The sequence below is a fragment of the Mauremys reevesii genome, linkage group 9 (assembly GCF_016161935.1).
Source record: "Mauremys reevesii isolate NIE-2019 linkage group 9, ASM1616193v1, whole genome shotgun sequence".
In the NCBI taxonomy this organism is placed as follows: domain Eukaryota; kingdom Metazoa; phylum Chordata; order Testudines; family Geoemydidae; genus Mauremys; species Mauremys reevesii.
In genome coordinates, this window is record NC_052631.1 from 47,756,312 (window position 1) to 47,777,840 (window position 21,529).

The following is a 21,529-nucleotide window of genomic DNA, read 5'->3' on the forward strand; positions in this document are numbered from 1 at the left end:
ATCAAGTTCTCCAACCTTCCCTATTTTCTTATGGAAGTGGAGTGAAGGAGAAGTCTAGAGTACCTGAGGCTGATAGTCTTGATGTAAATGTGGAATAGACAAAGCACAGAATGCAAGGTCTATCTGATATTTCAAAGTCAGAATGAAGAGTACAGAAGCCTCTCTAACATAAAGATAGAGGAAAAGAACTAAAAAAAGGGCGTTTTCAAAACACTGTAAATGGAGGTGGGGAGCACTGCTCTTATTATTTGTACTACAGTAGTACCTAGAGGCCTCAATGTGCTAGATGCTATACATATATATAGTAAGCTCTTCAGGGCAGAGACTGTCTCTTATCTACACAGCCAAGACAAAGCAAGTATTATCCCCATTTTACAGATGGAGAACTAAGGCACAGAGATATTAAGTTACTGGCCTAAGATCACACAGGAAATCTTTAGCAGAGCTTGGAACAGAACCAAGATCTCCTAGGCAATCAAGGGTCTCTAGTCACACCATACACATTAAGTAGAAAGTAGATGTGGCTCTAGCCCCCTCACCACAAATAAATTAGTATGTAGCATGCAGTGTTCATGTAGTCAAATTGTTAGAGGTTTAGTATTAAGAACTGCCATAACAGCAGTGTGTAAGAATTGATCTGGCAGTAATTTATTTTCCCAACTCAGATATTTTAAAGTAGAATTTCAGGTTGTCTATGACCTAGATATTTGTGAAATGGCAGTGAAAATGGAAAAATAGGAGGAAAAACATCCTTATGCCTCAGTTCAGAAATAGGCAGCACAGTGCTGGGTAAAGCTGCCTCTGTTATGGCCTCTTACTTGAACAGGAAAACAGCAACAACAACAAAAGTCTAAGTCTGTAGCCCAGTCCACAAAGAGACCTTTTCTTCTCTGACACCCACCTTCATGAATGTAAACATTCCATGTCCTCCAAGCACAGGGCTTAACTACACTCCACAGGGAGCTCCCAGGAAAACAAATCAATTAGAAGGAAAGGTCAGGTGCATGACCTTGGATTGCTTGTGGAGTATTACTTTAGAACAGGGAAAACTTGTTAGTCACAACTAAAGTGACACCACACAAAATGCATGAGATTTTAGGTACGAGCAATTTCACACTCCAGCAGATGGTTTTATGATTAAGCTGCCTTGATAATGCTAACTTAATTGTAAAGTTACACTTCAGAATACAGTTTCACTGAAAATTTTTACTGACAGTGATCATTAAAAGAGCCTAAAGAAACTTCTGCACTAAGAGCTACAAACCCACTTGTACATGCCTAGAAATTTATGGAATGCACTCAAATTAAGTAATGGGGTATTTCGGCATTATTGCTAATAGTTAAATTGTGTTTAAAAGATTATTTCTCTCACAGCTAGTCATCTATTAGATGTGGCAATTAAGTTAGCCATAGTGAAAGTTCATATTTTTGATAAGAGAATAATTTCTATGACAAACTCAGATAAAACAGATTTATTCTCTGACAGATTTTCAACAGTAACCTTATTTTAAATACACTCTTATTTAAAGAACAAAGTTAATAAAATGTTTAATTATTTTAAAAGTCTAAAAACACTCAGAATATATGTAATTCTCATTTAAGGTTACAACACCAATCTTGACTCTGCTTTTGTTCTCTCTCCTATTCTTCACCATCTAACTTTCTAATACTGGCCACAGATCACCAACTCTTACCAGAAAATAAAATTAATTCTCACTTCTGCATCAGATAAATTTAACTAACTTCCAACCGTAGATCCAAATTCTGCCCTCAGTTACACTTGTGCAACTCTATTCCAGACAATAGGCTTGCACAGGTGTAACCAAGGGCAGAATTTGATCTGTAGAAGCTTTATTACTCATGATGAGTAGCAAGCTGCAAGCAACACAGAATGACCTTCAGAATCCAGATTAAGTTTGCAAGACTAACATTAAGAAAGCATTTGTATTTCTGAACTGAGAAAATCTGTTAAGGAACTATTGCTATTGAGCAACAAACCATCACAGAATTTTACAATACCATTTTTACAGTCACTCATCAAAGCAGAACTGCACTTGAAGAACTTCATCCTTGAGTAAAACATTTAATATGCAACGTAAATGTTATCTCATCAGTTCTACGCACAGATTTTCATCAAAGACTAAGTGATATACATCTTCAGCTTCAAGAACACTAAGGGCTCATTAGCATAATTCTGAATTCTGTCACTGCAGAAATCTGAGTTTATTTCCTGAATTAAGAGTTATCTGGGTAATCCTGAAATCACACCTTAAAATCAAGAACTGAAATTGTTCTGAAAAAAAATGCCAGGAACAAGAAGCAGCCAATATGATTTGGAGTGAACGTCTCAATGATCTATGGTTATTAAAACTATACAGGAAGTGAAAAGGCAGTGAAGAAATTAAAAAGGACAGTTGGCTAAAGCTTGGCAGGTGATAAGGGCAACAAAAAAAGTCAGAATGAATATGGTGTGCAAAGATTAAGGAAAATTTAAAAAAGCGGGTGAAACAAATGAGGATGAATTTAATTAAAATCAAGAAAGATGTCTGGACAACTGGATATAATGAGGAACTTGTATCTGAACAAAGAAAGATTAACTCAGAACAAAATTTAGCTATCTTGAAAACTGGGTAGGTAGTGGTAGACTGCAGGAAATACAGTATCAATATTCAAAGAAGAAATGAAGAATGATTCTATTAATTATAGTGCCATAAATATAATGCCTATCCCTAGACAAATAACAAACCAAATGTTGGAGGGGAAAACTTTTAAAGATAACATTGTTTGCTATTTTTGACAGAACTGAAGAATTGTTGGATTAGAGCCAGATTCTGCCACTCTCATTCACAGTGAGTAGTATCTTACTCTGCAAGTAATGCCATTGAAATCAATTGGAGTATTTGAAAAGTAGGTATGTTTCCTATGAGTACAGGTAGCAACATCTGACTAAATTAGTCTATCGTTGTAAATGTTAGTGACCGAGGGGAGGAGAAATGCAAGAGTTGCAAAATAAAAAAGGAAGGGTAAAGAAATACAAAGGGGTTTGGATATATAAGAAAAGGTCAGAAAACACTGAGATTCCACTTGCGGGGGGGCGGGGAGAAATGCATGCAGGAGGTCCAGTTTATGACCATTTATTACCCAACAAGCACTGTATGCAGTATAAGTGTTTGTAAATTTGAACCCTAACATACCTGAGCAAAATGTCCAAAACACAGATATTCAACAGGAAAAAGAAACCTGGACAGCTGTAATACTAGCACACACTTAGGTGAGACAGAGCAAATTAGACTTCAGTTAAGAATGAAGTATGGCATCAGAAAAGGCTGATGCAATCCTGTTATATTGGCATCATGTCAAACAGGGAAGTAAAAGCCCCTCTCTCTAGTTCTTTGGTACATCTGTACCTGAAATATTTAAATAAGTCCTTGGCAACTCATTAGTAAAAAGATACTGAAAAATTTGAAGGGGAAAAAAATTAGAGTCCTCAGGAACTGATACTGAGACAATAAAAGATCTAAATATATACAGCTTAGCTAAACAACAACTAAGAAGGGGCACATGAGAGCAGACCACAAATATCTGAAAGGTGTAGATGCAAAAGGAGGAAGTGGAATTATGGGGGAAGAACAGAAAATTAGAAATAAGGGGAACCTTAAAACCAAATCAGGAAATACTTCTGTACATCCAATAGCTATGGAATTGTTTTCAAGGGAGGTAGTAGAAATACCACTACTTAAGGACATTTAAAATTAAATGGGACAGAATAAGAAAAAAATGTGGCACTTGCTGGGCTATGGAGATGACCCAAGAAGTCTTCTCCATCTCCAGCTTCTAGCATTCTATATGCAACAAATCACATCTATTAATATATGAAAACATATTATTGTGCTCATGAAGGCTATAGGATTAAAGGATACTATCAACATAAAAATATATTTTTGTTTTTCAAAACAAATTAAAAGTAAGTTCAGGTAGTATACCTTACCCTGAGCCTCCCTGGCATTATCTGAGGACACATTTCCCCATTTGCTTTAAATGCTGCAGTATGGAAGGACCCAACAAATAAGGGAAAATGACTTTAGTGAAGTAGTGAAATTGACAAAACAAAGTGCTATCAGTGAACAAGATAAACTGCAAAGAGAGACCTTACGCCTCCACTAATCTTTCAGTTTGTTATTTAAGGCATTGCTCAGAACAGATAAGGACTTTTTTCTGATCATTTAAGTCAGTGGCTCTCCAACCTTTCCAGACTACTGTACTCCTTTCAGGAGTCTGAGTTTTCTTGCATTCCCCCAACTTTCACATCACTTAAAAACTACTTGCTTACAAAACCACACATAAAAATACAAAAGTGTCACAGCACACTATTACTGAACAATTGCTTGCTTTCTCATTTTTATCATATAATTATAAAATAAATCAATTGGAATATAAATATTGTACTTACATTTCAGTGTATAGTATACACAGCAGTATAAACAAGTTGTTGTCTGTATGAAATATTAGTATGTACTGACTTCACTAGTGTTTTTTTTAACGTAGCCTGTTGTAAAACTAGGCAAATATCTAGATGAACGGATGAACCATTCGGAAGACCTCTGCGAACCCCCAGTTGAAAACCACAGATTTAAGTTAAAACCAACCCTCCCTTTCAACTTAATTAATGCTCCTGTTCTCTTCTTTTATGAGCAACACCAAACTTTTTCTAATACCATCTCTATGGTTGGATAGTCTTTACAACTCTGAGTCAAGCAACCTTACACTTTCCTTGATAGTCCACCTCAAAACTGTTCCTTTCATCACTCTCCTTCAATCCACATTTATATATTTAACAAACATACAAAAGAGGAACCAGATATGTACTTAACGATCTTGTGGTATTGCAAGCCTCATTCTCCCACATTCACTTTCCCTCCTTCCTCAACCCCTGCTGTGTTAGGACCTTTAAAGAGAAGTTCCTTGAGGGCAGGAATTTGGCAGTTTTATTTGGCTGCATAATTCCAAATCCCCTACTGGTGTTATCCAAATAATGGTGGTCACTTTTCAGACAATTTAATCTAGATCTGTCCCCCATCCACTGTATCATCCCAGTCTTCAGAAAACAGCTCACCTCGACCTCTAGAGGAACTTCGACCTCGAGGAGCCCCTACCACCGTTCCTCCTCCGCCTCGTCCCGTCAACCGCAGGACAGCAGCACTGTTTACAGACATGGAGAAATTTCTCTGCCAAGAAGAGGAGACAGCCAAGGTGAGATAAACAAGCAAACGTACCTTTCCCTATGCTTTTTAGCATAAAAATGATACCTACCCTGACTCTCTTCTGTATATACTTTCTGCAATTGAAAATGCTCACGAACCACAAAACAAATAAAAAGATATGGAAAAAATTGCTTAGATACATGGGGAAGTTACTAAGTGATCCCATTTAAAACACCATTTTTTCGACATCCTTTTCTTCTATTCTTAGTGTTTCCTTTCCTTTCAACCTCTAAACTAACAAAAGCAAACGTTTGCCTTTATCTTTCCACTGCCTTTCTAGAAGATACAAGAATGCAACACAGTCAGCTCCCTGAACAGCAAGGATGGTGGTATCAGCTAAGATACTATGGTGACAGAGAACCAGAGAAACAGGTAGAGAGGCTGAGGACAAGTCCATGCCAGTAAAGGACACATTACAATGAGCTGTGTGACAAAGTTATACTCCAGACCAAAAAAGAGTAACTTACCTGCAATTCTTATTTTCAAAAAGATATTAAAAATGTACTGCAAGTACTGTCTCCCATGCTCCCTGCATATGACTGACTGGAACGTCAAATAACTTAAAACCGATAGTCAGAGAGCCACCTTAAAAGTGAGTAATATGTGCCTACTCACTGATGGAGATGGTATTGGTGCGTGACAATCAGTTCATTTTTAAATCAAGACAGTAACATACGATCTCCTCCTTCTTCAGGAATGTGGGGTGGTTGAGAGGGAATCTACTACAACTACTATCCTTCTGAATAATTAAGAAGTATAATCTTTCTCCAAAAGTATAGTAACAGCAATAGACCATTTCTGAAGACTTAATATTTTTATGAATCACTAAAATTTTAAACAAAAAAAGCTCATTTTAGTAACCAAAAACAGTAACAAAAATCCTATGCAACAGTCATGGAGTGCAACAGAAACAAGAAAAAAAGATTTACTAAAAGGAAAAAAAAAAAAGATTTCGACATAGAACAACTAGCTATACAGAAACACCCAAAATGTTCTGAACATAGACAGTTGGAAGTTTGGGCACTTCTGCCCAGAAACCAATTCTGTACGACTATCATAGCAAACTTGGACTCACGTTGTACTTTCAAGTCTAAGCTTTAAATAAAAAAATGCATAGAACTCCGTGTAGCTGTTCTGTAAGTCTTCTAGAAACGAATCTACTGGGGGTAGACTAGCATTGCTTACATGCCTCTGGACACATCTAACTTAATATGGCCTTGAGGAGTCCTAAAGGAGTAACAATGAGACAAGCAATTAGATTGTCATTTAGACTTTATATACTGGTGTCCAAAGAAACAGGAAGCTGCATGCCTTTAGTCTATTTCAAATAAATCCAAACAAATATTTGACATCTATCTGGAAAGGAAGAACCTCTCCAAGGGGAGACTGGTAACTATGGAGCATAGCTTGAAAAAAATCTTATCACCCATCGCAGGTACAAAGCTTTCTTTGGTGAGTGTTGTCAACCTCTAGAAAATCTGAGTATTCATTTAACATTTTTTTCCTAGCTCTTATAACTGCTAAGAAAACCTTCTAAAAATTAACTGAATGTGCACAGCTGTGGTAATATCTTCCTCAGTCTGCAGACAGAATACTTGAGTATCTTTGCTGCTGCTCAGATTTTTGCTAAGTGAAAACTGGCAGAATGCAAATTAATCATATTCATAACCCTAGTCAATTTCACTCTGCTACTACTTAGGAAAGTTAAAAGCAGCAACATACGCAAGCTGTGGAATATTTCCCAAAAACAGAGGAGTGGAGCAGGTATGGTAGTGGTAACATTTCGGATGCTGAGACAACAGTGATGGGAAATTTTAGAAAGGGCTACTGTAGAAATGTCCACGGAAAAAAGGTAAACTGATCATATGCAATGGTTAGACAGCATACATATAGAAAACAGGAAATCATGTAGTCACACTTAATATATCACCAAAAAATTGTAATCACGAAGGACTGTCATATTAGGAAACTGATCAAACTTCAATGTGTTAACCAGGAAGGTGGTTAAGTAGCACAAATGGTCAGAGCAATCTGTTCTTCCTTTGGATTTTCTCAGAGCAATTGCAAGAGGTGAGTTTTACTTTAACTTATAACCTTTCTTAAATAATCTCCTTAGAGTCAGTGTTCTAATTCAATAATAAATGTACTTGAAACAATTAATTAAATCTTTCTTTTACACTTTATGAACAACAGATAGCATGTTTATCTAAAACGTGATAGACCCAGGCCAGTTAGGTACAGCAGAGTAGTCCTGTTGGTATCCAGGAAAGTGGGCAGGCACTGCTAAAGGACCTCCCCCCAGCCTAAGGGGAGGATCCACAGGTCTGTGATACCAAATAATTGGGGGGACAACTAATGAGTTAACAGGAACGGGAGTGAGGTCACAGGGCTAAACGAAGGGAACCTGACGGGGACACTGAGCAGAGGACCCCGGATAGCACCCACTGCTCCTTGAAGGCGTCAAGGGAGCCAGCGGACGCAGCCCAGAGGAACTTTGCCCGGATGCATGAACGGACGGAGGAGTGGAAATAGGCCCCCATAGTCGCAGAAAACCTTATCAGCCAGCCAACTTCCTCTCCCTGGTTTTGTAGATGGCCATTTTGGCCAGGCCTAGGAGGAGGTTGACAAGGAGGTCCCACAACTTTGTAGGGCCATGGATGGGGAGTGCGTAGATGAACAGGTGAGAGGAAAAGTGCAACCAAAACCGTAATAATTTATCCAAGAGGAGCGGGAATAGGGGCTGCAACCTGGCACATTCCAGATATCTGCGCGTCAGTTTCTCCCTCACACCACAAAAGGGGCAGGTGTCTGGGAGGGGAGTGAACCACGCCAAGTACACACCCATGGCTCATAGCTCCATGAAGGATCCACCAGTTGACATCCCCAGTGGAATATAGGCTGGCCCACCGGGGCTCCTCACCCTCTAGAGATGGCAGAAGGTCCTGCCACTTCATGTTGGGGCGGGACACGAGGGTGAGGACATGAAGGGTGTGGAGCACGAGCATGTACAAATGTTTTCATGGCACGGTCTGGAACCGGACCGGCTGCAACTCGTGCAGCCGGCTCATGGTAAAGGGGTGAGGAAGCCTGGTAGGTCCACGGGCCCAATGAAAAGGTCAGGAGGGCCTGGGGTGGAGCGTGGGCGGGGCATGCCCTCTCACAGGACCCGGTCAAGAAAGACCCGAGCAGTGGGTGGTAAAGTGGCCCTCACCTCCCGAAGTACGCGCCAGAGAGTACAAGGTCTGGAGAGCCCCATGCGCCGAGTGAGCATCAGGGGATCCAACCAGTCTCCCCGGTCATAGTCCAGGAGGTCTCTGACTCTGGCGACTTCTGCCAGGACCAACCTCTGGCGCACTGAGGGGGACTCCACCAACTTCTGGAGGTTGGCCAGGAAATCTGGGGCCGGGACCAGGGTGTTGAGCTGGTGCCTGAGCATGGACAGGACTAGCTGATTGAGCACCAGTGCCCTCCCTCGGAAGGAGACACACAAGAGTAGTCCTGTCCATCTCCGGAGCCGCTCTATCACCCTGTCTTCTAAACCTTGCCAGTTCTCCGGTGGAGACGGATGCATAGCAGAAAGGTAAACGTCAAGATACAGCAGTGGACCCGTGCTCCACCGGATGGCCTGAAGCGTGAGTGGGAGGGAGCTCGCCTACCACCTGTCCCTGACCACCAGGCCAGAGCTCTTGACCCAGCTGACCCAGGCGGTGGAGGCCGCCGAGTAGACAGCCTGGCAAGCCTCCACCCGCACCAACTCGCCCGGGTCCTGGATCAGGAGGAGCACGTCGTCGGAGTATGCCAACAGGACCAGCCACAGCTCCTCCTTCCACAGCACCAACCCCGTCAGCCTCAGGTGGAGGAGACCAAGGAAGGGCTCGATCACCAGAGCGTACAGCTGGCCTGAGAGGGCGCACCCCTGCCGTACTCCCCGCCCGAAACTGATCGGCTCGGTCAGGGTCCAGTTGAGCCTGACCAGACACTCCACGGAGGCATACAGCACCTGAAGAAAACCCACAAACTGAGATCCAAAGCCGAATGCTCACAGAATGCCCAGGAGATAACCAGGCCCCACCCTGTCGAACGCCCTCTCCTGATCCAAGGACAGAAGGGTGAAAGACAGACCATCCCCACACCCGAGCTCCAAGAGATCCCAGACTAACTAGAGATTATCAAAAATGGTACAGCCTGAGACAGTGTAGGTCTGGTCTGGATGGACGACATCCGCCAGCACAGACCCCAGCTGCACGAGATGGCCTTCGCTATGACTTTATAGTCTGTGCTGAGAAGCGAGATAGGATGCAAATTCCGAAGGTCGCAGGGGTCCCCCTTCTTTGGGAGCAAGGCGAGCACGGCTCGCCTGCACGACAGGGGGAGGACCCTGCTCTCCAAGGACTCGGCCCAGACAGTGCGAAGGTCCGGGCCGATGACGTCCCAGAACACACAGTATAACTCCATGGTCAGCCCGTGCATGCCCGGAGATTTATTTGTGGGCATGCAGCAGAGGGCTCCCAAGAACTCGGCCAGAGTGAGAGGCAGCTCTAGCTGGTCTCGGTCACCCGCGCGGACCGTCGGGAGTCCATCCCAGAGCACTTTGAACGCATCAGGATCGGTCAGATCCCGGGAGAAAAGGCCTGCATAGAAGACCCTGGCCCTCCCGCACATCTCTGCCGGATCCATGAGGGGGGTGCCATCCTCTGCCAGGAGGCAAGTGATGTGCTTCTTCGACCTCCTCTTTTTCTCCAGAGCGTAGAAGAAGCAGGAGCTGAGATCCTTCTCCCGAAGGAAGAGGATGCCGGATCAAACAAAGGCATTCTGGGCCTGATGGTCCTTGAGGGCCAGAGCTCCTCCCGCTACTCCTGGCAAGCTCCGCAGAGGGATAGATCCTCGGGGCTGGCGGCCAGACACCTCTCCAGCTCTAAGACCTCCCATTCCAACTGCTCTATCATTGCATCTCTCTGCTGGCTGGTGCTGCAGGTGTAGTCGCGGCAGAACAGCCGGGCGTGCACCTTCCCCACCTCCCGCCGCACCAAGGGAAAGGTGTGCCTCTGCCCTCGCCAGTCAAGCCAGAACTCCCAGAAGGACGCCATGAAGCCCACATCCTCAAACAGGCTGTTATTAAAGTGCCAAAAGGCCGGCCCTGGCCTCTCTGCACAGAGAGAGGCTGTCACACTTGCTAGGTGGTGGTCTGAGAATGGGGCCGGCCGGATTCTGGAGGAGTGGGCCTGTGAAAGGTGACAGCATGAAAAATAAATGTGGTCCAACCGGGAGTGGTGCGACCAACGGGCCTCCACCCGGACGAAGGTAAACGTTGAGATGTCATCCAGGTGGTGGTCGCGCCAGATGTCCACCAGGGAGTGATGGTTGACCATCTCTCAGAGGACGCCTACGGCAGCCAGGCACTGCTCGGTCTCTGAGCAGTCCCGCTCCTCAAGAGCAGTGTTAAAATCCCCGCCCAGGACCAAACACTCGCGAGACTCCAAGTAGCCGAGGAAGGCGAACGCTGGCTGATAAAAATGCAACCGCTCCGGGCCCGATGTTGGGGCATAAACGTTGACGAGATTGACCACTAGCCTCTCCATGCGGATGCAGAGGTGCAGCACGCAGCCCGGCACAGCCTTGGCGACCCCCAGCACCTCGGGCCGTAGGTCAGGGAAGAACAGGGTAGCCACCCCAACCGAAGTGGTGTTGAGGTGGCTAAAATAGACCCTGTCCCCTCACTCCAGCCACCAACTTGCTTCGGCGGCTGGAACCGTACGGGTCTCCTGCAGGAAAACCACAGAGTACCCCCCCCAAAGGAAACAGAGCACCTGGCACCTGCGGAGACCCATCCTTCAGCCCAGGGTGTTTAATGTTGCGAAGATGGTAGATGCCATGGAGGTCGGGGGAGAGATCCTCGCTGGCAGGGGCGCTTACGGCCCCCGTTGTGCCGTGCAGCAAACCATGACCTACCCCATAGGTGAGCGAGGAGTTACAGAATTCGTGGACCCGCTGGTAGGCCAAAGCAGCCTGCCTCCCGGTCCCTTTGCCCTCCCCCAGAATGGCCCTTACAGCCTGGAGAATTTGATAAAAGTCCCCCCAGAACTGGAGAGCAAGCTGCACCTTGTTCCGGTACCCACAGGCATCCTGGAGAAACTCTCGCAGCCTATCGGGGGCAAGGTTACAGGCCCCTGGCCATCCTTTAGTGGGGCCCCTATCAAAGCCCCATGGCCTGAGACGGGCAGACAGGGGGCGGATCCCCGGCATAGCACCTGATGTGCCGGCGCCACGCAGCCCACCTCAGACTCCGGCTCAGTGGCGGGCGGCAGAAGGAAAATAGCAGCCCCTAGGGGGTCAGGACAGTGGAACATGAAGGCCTCTCCCTGGGGGTCATCGTGCGGGATGGGGAAGGAGACAGCCCCAGGAGCGTCAATAGCAGCATGGGAAGTGGGTCGGCATCAGGGGCAGGGCAGGGGTCAGGAGCAGGGTTGGGGAGATGGGCAGAGTTGGGACCGGGGGCCCGGCAACCGAGCTACCAGGGGATGGCACCTCTTAGTCAGGCTCAGGGGTCCGTGGAGTGGAAAGGGGGCCCTTGATGATACCGGGCTCGCGCTCTAAGGCAAGTGTTGTGGCCACGGCATCAATAGGGCAGTAGGGCCCCCACCCGGGAAGGAGGTCGGCTGCCCTGCATCAACGAGGGATGCCCCTGATGACTCAGGTCCCGGCCGCGTGGCACTGGCCATTGCCTCAATAGTTTCGGCGGCCATTAGTGGGGGGGCCATCCGTGGCCGGGCTGGTAGAAGAGTCCAAGGATTCCTCAGAGGCAGGAGCAGAAGCAGCGGTTAGAGGGAGAGAGCAGAGGGTTGTCCTCTCCTTGGGTGACTGGGGTCAGACCCAGGGCCTCGATCTCCTCAAAGATGGAGGGAAAAATCACTACCCACCACACCGGGAACCTTCTCACCGGCGCCCAAAGCAACTCTCACCTCGGATCATGTAGGGAGGTCAGGTGGCAAGGGGGCAGGAGGGGTTCCATTGGGGGGTCCCCCAGGGAGGGACCGCAGAGGAGGGGCAGTGCTACCCTCCATTGCTGCCAGGTCATCCCCAGCTGGCTCTAGCAGATGGGATACAGCCGGGGGCAAGGCAGAAAGCTCGGTGTCAGTGGCCCCCTTCCTGGTCTTTCGGGGGGCCTCCGCATCAGATGGAAGGAGCAGTGCTCGAGCCTTCTGCTTGCCCCGCTTCCCCTGTACTTGGACCCAGCCCTCCACGGCATCATCTGTGGGCTGGTAGACAGGGGTCGGGCCGGGGGGGCAGGGGCAGTAGCACTGGAGCTCGGGGAGCTAGTGGTGGGGCTGCATGGGGGAGGGAAGATTCGCCCTCTCTCACGCCCGGCAGTAAATCCGCTGCACCCTCCTCCATAGGCCCAGCCAGACTACATGCAGTGGAGGCGGGGCTCTCCCGGTCGTCTGGGCATGCTGGGGGAGGTGCCCCCAGCACCTGAGTGGGAGCAGTGGTGGACTAGGGAGGAGATAGGGCGGCTCTGGGCACCAGGCAGCCAGGGGTGCCAGCCCCTCGCTGGGGCTTGGGGGTGCCAGATGCTCCTCCGTGCCAGACCAAGGGGCAGTCCCTCCAGATGTGCCCCATTGCCCGGCAGAGGTAGCATTGGGCTTCCCCCCTAGAGTAATGCACGCGGTAACGGGCCCCTTGGTAGGGGACTAGAAAGGACCCCTCCAGCGTCTCTCCGTCACATACCACCAGCGGCAGTTGAAGCTGCACCTGCCGGCGGAACGAGAGGACGTGACAGAGGGCGGGGTCACTGCAGCCCAATGGGAGAGGGCTGACAACAGAGATTGGTTTACCAGGGCAGAGAGGGTGGGTAGCAGGGCAGCATTAGGGAGGAGCGGAGGTCAGGACCAACCGGGTGCCCAGGTCCTCCAGAGGGACGAACACACTCCCCCACTGCCAGGCCCTTCTCCACTGCCTCTTGGGCGGCAGCCTCCGATGCCAGGAAGAAGACTATGTTCCGGTACATTTTGGAGGCCGCCACGATGGCCATGGGCCCCACCACCCTCATCAATGCCCGCACATAGGTCTCCACATGGGGCAAGGCAGGCACCAGAAGGCAATGGCCACCGTGCTTCCTGGTCAAGGTAGGGAAGGAGACCCGGCGACTACAGATGGTAGCAGAGGCGGTGGCTGAGAGAGATGACATAGCGGCAGGCAGGGGAGCTGCCGCCACCTGGGCGTATGCCCTTAGGGCCAAGAGAGGGGCACCCGTAGAGTTGGTGGAGGGAGCAACAGGGAGGGACATCGCGGTAGAGGGAGCAGTCCCTGCCCTGGAGACCTAGCCTTTTTGGCAGGGCCCTTACCCTTCCTTTTGCCCTGGCCTTTCCCACCGGCTGGGGGGGGTCCCCCAGAATCGGAGGGGGCAAGGGACGTGGCAGCAGTGGAGTTCACCCTGTTGTCCACTGCTGCCAGTGCCCCAGCAAGGGCGGTAGCAGGGGGTTTGGCAGTGGTCATCAAGGTGGACGCCACACAGGATGATCGGGAGAGGTGCAGGAAGGGCAGTGGGGGCTGCCCGAGGGGTCCCACCCGCATTGTCCCCCCACCATAATGAGGAAATAGGGAGGAGAGAGACAGAGGGGGGAGGAAATGAGGAACAGGCCGACCACTCCTCCCTGCTAGGCTGCAGGCAGAGGAGGAGAGCACCGGCAGGGGAGAGCTATCAAGACCTTGGGGGGGGGGAGGGTCAGTCACCGACACAGGATGGGATTCCAGCTCCTCTAGCTGCACTAGGGGAGGAGGGTTATAACAACATTGGGGGGAGTGCAGTGAGACGGGTCAAATTGAAACAGGGGAGGGGTACAAGCGCATGGGGCAAGGGGCTAGTCGGAGCAGGGGGACCGTAGTGGGAGGGAACCACCCCGTTGGAGGTGAGACAGGAAAACCAAGGGGCTAGCTTCAGAGGCTGGGGCAAACAAAACTACAGCGGGGAAAGGGCGGGGCAGGAAAACAAACAAGCTGCTGAGGTACTGGGGCAAAGTCAGGGGGAGAAGCAAAGGACTGCAAGGGGAAAGGGGGAGACTGCTGCAGGGAAGGGGGGTGTCAGTCCAAGGGGGGGGGGGGGAGACATGCACCCACGTGCACCTGCAAAAAGTCAATGTTTGCTAGCTGCTGCTTCAGGCCCAAATGGTGGAAACATGGCATGGTGAACGAAGCAAGCAGTTGAGTCCTTGAGGCAGGAGCTGAGGCAGATGGTAAGTGTCCACTGGGGGTGGTGGAGGAGGCGGCAACAGTGGAGGGGGGGATGGGGGGGACAACAGATGGACTGGGGGCAAGCTCCATGCCACATCCCCCGTGTCCCCACAAACACAGTCAAGATCCCCAGCACAAGAGCACAGTTCCAAAGTTACTCCAAGTTGTTCCAATGATTAATTACTTTCACTGTGAAAAATCTGTATCGTAGTTTTAATTTGAATTTACCTAGCTTCAACTTCCAGCCAATAGATCTTGTTATACCTCTGTCAGCTAGATTACAGATCTTATAATTATTTTGTTCCCCATTTAGGTACTTATATACTGATCAAGTCACCCTTAACTTTTTATTTAAACTGAATAGATTAATGCTCCTTGAGTCTATCATTAATAGGGCCGGTTTTCCAATCCTTTAATCATTCTCATGGCTCTTCTCAGAACACACTCCAATTTACCAACATCCTTCTTGAAATGTGGAAAACAAAACTGGACACAGTCCCAACAGCAGTTGCACCAGTGCCAAATACAGGTAAAGTACTTCCCTACTTCTACTCAAGATTCCCATTTATATATCCAAGGATCATATTTATCCTTTTGGCCACAGCATGGCACTTCGAATTCATGTTCAGTTGACTATCCACTATTTATTGGAGAGACAGCACCCTATTGGTGCCTAGATGTATTTTGAACATTTGAAGAAGTAAATAAGTAGGTTTAGAGACCTCACTTTGATCAACAGCATGTGGAGATCTACAGCATACATGTTGACCTATCAACATTGTGGATCCAAGAAAGGCTCAATGGTAATTTGTGCATCTGTTGGGATATCAGGTCTCAAGCCTCTTACGGTCCCCAGCACATACACTGGTAAGTATGTAGGCTTTAAAACTCAGGAAGGAGCTCCGCAGTAGCGGGAACACTCCTCAAATTGCTCAGGTTGATTATGGGGGAGGAGGTCCCCCAACCTGAATCCCACTGCAACCTCATGACCACCTCAACAAGTGTTTCTTGAGGTGGAGAGCTTGGCCTTCCCAGGTACAAGCCGGGAATGAGAGGCAGATACTGCACCTGGACGTGATGTGGGCTTCCCCCAAGCAGTACAAATAGTGTTGATGCTTGTTGCTGAGTGAAAGTGAGCAAAGGCAGGAAGCACAAACCTTGAACTCCAAAATCTTTGGCATAACCCAGTGCCCAGACATTGGCGCTGGGAGAACAGTTTAGTGGGAAGCCACCAGGGCAGTGTCCCAAAATCTTTAATCCTATAAAAATTACTACAAAAATCAGTAAAATCCGAACTACATACAAGAATAAAAACAGTTTTTCTGGAAAGCAGGTCACCAAGGACAAGAGAAAACCAGAAGCTCTGACTCGGACCATGTGGCAGTGAGACGGAACTGAAAACACAGTCGGTCCACTCCGCCCTTTATTGCCTCCGGCGAAACCACAAGGCGATGCAAGGGCGCAAGCACAGACCAACAGACACTACTATGTTGAAAAGCTCTGGCTCCAGCTGCATGACACATGTATGTTATCCTCACTGGAATACAATATGGACCATCACTCAAAGAAGAATTAAGGTTGCACAGGCAACCTTAATTCAACTGCTTGGCTTTGCCACTTTAATGTAGGAGGACTTACTTAATTCAGTTTCCCAATGATTTTAAAAAGCCAATATAAAAGCAGAAATTCCATCATGTGGACGCATACTGACCTCCATGTGGGATGCCAGCACAGTTAGAATATTTAGATCCACTGCATGGACCACTACTATTAGAGATAATGGAGTAACTGGTAGCAACAGCAGACATCCTTAAGGTAAACCAAACACTAGATGGAGAGAAAGACACTAGATGTATGTTTACACTGCATTGTAAACCTGCACCTGTGGTATGTGGGCTTGTGGACTCAGTATTTTCAAGACCACACTTGAGCATCCACACTGCATTGTAAACTTGGGCATCTAATTGCTGGACCCGGGGTCTCAGAGCCATGCAAACTGTCTATACTGCACTACACAGACCTTCTGTTTCGGATCTGTGGCTTGAGCTGCGTCCATACTGCAAAATGACATGACAGACATGAGTCACAGTAGGACTCAGGCTCTGAACAACTCCTAGCAGGGGACTTGGAGCAGCTCCTTAAGTGTTTGCTGACCCAATTCAGACTGGGGTGTGCGTGTGTGTGCGCGTGTAAGGCGGGGTTAGGCTCAATCCTGAGCTTAGTGTGCAATGCAGACATATCCTAAGTGGGCTTCACACCTAGACAGCAAAGGCATGTTTCAACTCAGGAATCCTGAATTCTATTCCTGGTTCTGGAAGAGATTAAGGTCTAAATGGTTACAGACCATTCTATCTTCTCACTCATTGCATGTCCGTTAGTGTGTTGCCCTCGGCCCACCCCCTTCTGCTCCTGCACCCCAATCAACTATTCCTATCCCTATACCACCCGGCTCCTTTTCCCACCAAAGAGTACACTCCATCCCATCTCCTCACCCTTCTGACTCAGGCTGCTGCTTCCTCCTTGTCCATATTGCCCAAGAGCCAGCAAGAGGAGCACTGAGAGAACAGGAGAAAGTTGTTTTCAGTTTTGCTTCCTGGCACCCACATGGCCACCCTTCCTCAACCCCCACCAGCAGAAGGAGCAGTTTCAGGAAAGTCCTGCTCCGTGAAAGGGCTGCCAAACAAGCTGCTACCAAGCATGTGCTAAGAACAATTTTCAGAGGTTTGTAAATCAGCCAAATTGTGTGTATTTTCCTGGGGACAGCAAAAGAAACCTCTCTGACCCCCCAAGACACTCCCCCTGCCAGATTCTGAAATCTTGCTCTAAAGCATGGACGTCTATGCTTCTCTACAAAACTACTATACAAATTTAACACTGGGAAAATGTATGTTTTCCTTCAGCCTTTTCTGAGAATGAGGTTAATTGTTTTTGCTGAAACTTTTCCAAAAAATAAATTTACCCTAAGACAGACAACTGGCATGGAAAATTTCAGCCTGAACAGTTTTAAAGTTTGGAAATTAAAAGCAACTGAAAATCAGGGTCTTATAATGAAAAATGTTAGGCAACCTTATTATAAACACAGCAATTGTAGGCTGCCAGCTTTGCCTAAAATGGTGACTAACAATAAATCATTAGATCAGACATATGCCAAACCAACTCAGGTGCTTTGTTTCCTTTGAGAACTTCTTCCCAGGCTTTTCACACTGACTTAGTGACTTAGATTAGAAAGGTCTTCCAGAGGCTAACATGCTCTTTCTGGGACCTCAAAACTTAAAGGAAACATCTTTGAGCAGGGCTTGCAGTAGATGTTTTATGGTCTAACTCCCCCCAAGCTCTATGTACCCTTAACACACAAGCACTTACAGTCTCTACCGACAGACATTTTGTGATTGAATTTTGGCCTATTCTTGAAGCAATCTTCAACACCAAAAAAAAATAAGAGGACCAACACACACAAAGTAGTAAGAAGCTTGATTAAAAAAAAAGTAATCTAAGAAAAATGAGAGCTTTGGAAGAAAAACTTTTACAAAGAAAATTTCAAAATTGACAGTGGTTTGATGCTTTAAAAACTTGTTTTATTTGTTAGAGAAACTAAATGGCTACACTAAACATCTGAAAACTAAAACTGTCTAGGAAGAAAGGAAAAAAATAAGCAGAAAAGGGACAAATTAAGTTTCTCGACCATCTGCAGATAAAGAGAACTGATGACTATAGGCAGTTCAGACTTAGAAGTCCATCATGACACAGTGTAAGAGTTTGGAATTTTAGATGAAACAATTTCAGTAATACACTATGCACTAGGTTGGAGCACAAGATTCAGGAGCTGCATCTATACTACTGTTTACCGTTGTAGAAAAATCTCTTAGCTGCAAAAGCACTGTGTAAGTAGCCCAAAATCAGCCAGTAAGGTAGCAAAAAGTCAGTGAGTGACAAGAAGAAAATAAGAGAATAGTCTTGTGCAATTAATGACCTGTTCATTGGTACCAACTATGCACACTGTTTTTCAAAGCATTCATTACATGTGCAAAAGGCTTCAATGAAAATATCAGATTTTCTGTTAACTTGGGGGCCCATCCATTTGACAGAAATACTGAACTCAGTTCAAGTGGATGAACTGAAGTTGTGAAGTTCTAAGTGCCTGTCCTTTGTTTGACTGCGTTGCTAATCTGGACTCTCTTATATGAAGTTTAACTGGAGAAAGTTTCATCCATTCTACACTTGTAAGGATAGGGATATTACCTGTAGTTCTACCCCTCTGAAGAGACACTGCATCTCTTTCAAAACTCTGTGCCTTAAACCTCCACTGGTAAAATGGTGCTAATGCTTCATTTCTTCCAGCCTTTGTCTTGTCTATTTAATTTGGAAACCCTTTGGAGCACAAACTGGTCGTCTCTACATTTGTGGATGGTCTACCACAATGGAGCCACAATCTTTGTTTGGGTCTCTCAGTGCTAATGTAATACAAAATAATGAAATAATATTACTACAACAGGCAGAAAAAAAGACCAATGCAAAAATAATTTTTATTTCTTCTCACTCCCCAAAGATTCCTCGCAAACACATCAGACTTTACTCTCAATAGCCAATAGGATGGAGCAAGAGACTTTGAACTCCCTCATTCTACAAGCCAGTTTTGCAGGGTTGAGAGAAAGCAGGACTTCTTCCTAGAGACCTAATCCGAACAAGAATGCTCTCTAAGTACAAGGAGTGAGACCCATATGGCTGTTATACATTGTCTGTGGTGGAAACCATCCTCTCTCAAAACACATGATATTCCTTGAAGAGGAATCTCGGAAAAGTTCATACCACTACCTAGTAATATGCAACGTAAGGTGAATGACCTCAGCCTGAAGCTAGCTCACTACAAGCTAAAGCCACTGTCACCAAGAAAATTAATTTCCATGTAAAACATTAGCTCACAAGTTGGGCAAATAGTTTGAGGGGGGAGAAGAGGGAAAGCGGTGCACACCCCTTTATAATCTTTACCAGTGGTCAGAGCACCTGCCTGGAATGCAGGAAACGCAGGTTTCAATCCCCATTCTGGAGCAGGGACTTGAATTCAGGTCTCCCTTCTGCCAGGTGACTGCCCTAATCACTTGGCTATAGGCTATTCATGTCTCAATCTTTCCTGTTGAAGATGTTTGATTTTGTATAAGTACTTAAATATTCATTGGGCCAAAAAAAGAGCGAGACTGATTCAGAAGAGGGATTTGAATTCATAACTGTTAGCTCTAATGAACCATGACAGATCCACTTACTCAAGGAAAAAAGGGGTCCTGGGGTAAAGAGCTCAGTCTGCTTCTGACAGGGCAGTCCTGCCAAACTACAGAACATGATTGGGCTGGCTATCCACTCTGGAATCCTTAAAAAAAAAAACCTTCAATTTTGATCCTTTATGAGACAGAGCTTAGGACCCACTCCTCCTGCTGCTTTTGTCAGGGCAGAAGTCTATCAGGTTCCATTGAAGCCAGCTACTGCGATGAAAACTGACTCTCTCGTAGAAGGGAGCACAGGAACAGAACAGACTCAAGAGAACATGTTGGCCTTCAACTAGAAGTGGTCCACATATTCCTCAGATCCTCATTTTTCCAGATCTCTTGGTAAGATCTTGCAGCAAAGTAGACCTACTGACATCCACCCCAAAGCATCCACTCCAGCTATCACATAAACCACACCAAAAAGCCACCCCAGAGCTGATGTTAGAATAGGTTAGTGCTTTAAACTCAGTGTCTGAGAAGGAACCTTACCTGGACCTTTTACCAGAGCTCAATCTGCCCCCTTTGCTCATGAAAAGCTCGCAGCCCTACTTGAAGGATTGCAATTATGGGCTAGTAAAACCCTTTGTCCAAAGGAATCCCAGCACCAAAGCTCAGGATCTTGGGAAACAATAACGTGTTTGTGGTAGTGCTAACCCTCAAGACCTCATGTGAGGATTGAGAAACAAGTCCACATTCTCTAGAAATACATGTTTGTTTCTCAATTGTCTTTTGAGACTTGGGCTTTGCTGTGAAGTGTCTGCCACAACTTCAACTGGTCAAATATATGGTGCAAGAACATGGCAATTCTACTGGATGATAGCTGCTAGTTCAGGTAACTCATCTGTACATTCCTCCTGAGCATTCTTCCTTCCTAGAGGTCAAGGCAGTGGACAAAATCCTGAAAAGGTAAAGACACACAAAGCAAGTGTCTCTGCATGCAAATTAATTCCAAAGTACAAAACAAAGATGAAGAGGCAATGAAATGAGTCAGGACACTAAGCCACAAAACAGTGTCCAATAGAATGATCTCAGGTAAGGAACCAAAGTTTCTTTGAAATCTCTGGGAACAAACTTTACCAGTGCTCCTGCACCAGAAGCCAAAATTGCTGTGGTGTCCACAAATAAGACTATAAAGACTGAGTCTGGCTAGAAGGTAGGGAAGAACACAACAACAACAAAGAAAGACAGATGATGAGAGGACTGAAAAGCCAGAGGGCAAACAGAGAGCCAGAGGTCTTGCAGAGAGCTCCACTGCTGACTACCATCAAGACAGAACTGATTGTAAGGTTCAAAAGATGGCAGGCATGTACATGGAGAGCTGGCACAAAATCAAGCTTGCTACAACTACCCTTAAGAACCAACAACTTTAGAACAGGGGTTCTCAATTTTTTTCCACAGTTTGGGCCACATCCTAATAGAGATTATCCTGTGGACCCCTGGCTCTGTCATTCATGGTTGTGCAGCCCACCTCACCGTGCCCCTGTTCACAAGTGTATCTACAGGAACTACAGTAGTAAGCAAGCAATTAAGCAACTTCCTAACATTTTGCATGTAAGCAAGTACACTTTCATCTTTCAATCAAGTTAATAGCTAGAGACAGGAGGACAGTCAGCACCACATGACCAGCCAACTCTTCATAGGCCACAGATTGGGAACCTCCACCTTACAGCTTGGGGAATGCCACTTGTCTCACAGGAAGGAGTCCAGAACCAAAAAAAGTGAAAAATCATAAAAAAGACTGTTTGGTTTTTAGAGAAAGATTGCCACTGAATCCTTGGGGGA

General features: G+C 46.5%; 1 protein-coding gene across 5 annotated transcripts in view; it reads right to left on the minus strand.

The window, feature by feature from the left end:
* The window catches only part of GIGYF2 (GRB10 interacting GYF protein 2), a 169,142-nt gene that overhangs the window by 108,778 nt on the left and 38,835 nt on the right, over positions 1 to 21,529 (minus strand). For all 5 annotated transcript variants that reach the window (XR_005584535.1, XM_039487793.1, XM_039487790.1 and 2 more), the window contains exon 5: positions 5,114 to 5,225. Coding sequence is in view for 4 of the 5 variants with exons in the window: in XM_039487793.1 (XP_039343727.1) it covers positions 5,114 to 5,225 (112 nt within the window). In the remaining variant the exon portion in view is untranslated. The remainder of the gene's footprint in view (positions 1 to 5,113; positions 5,226 to 21,529) is intronic.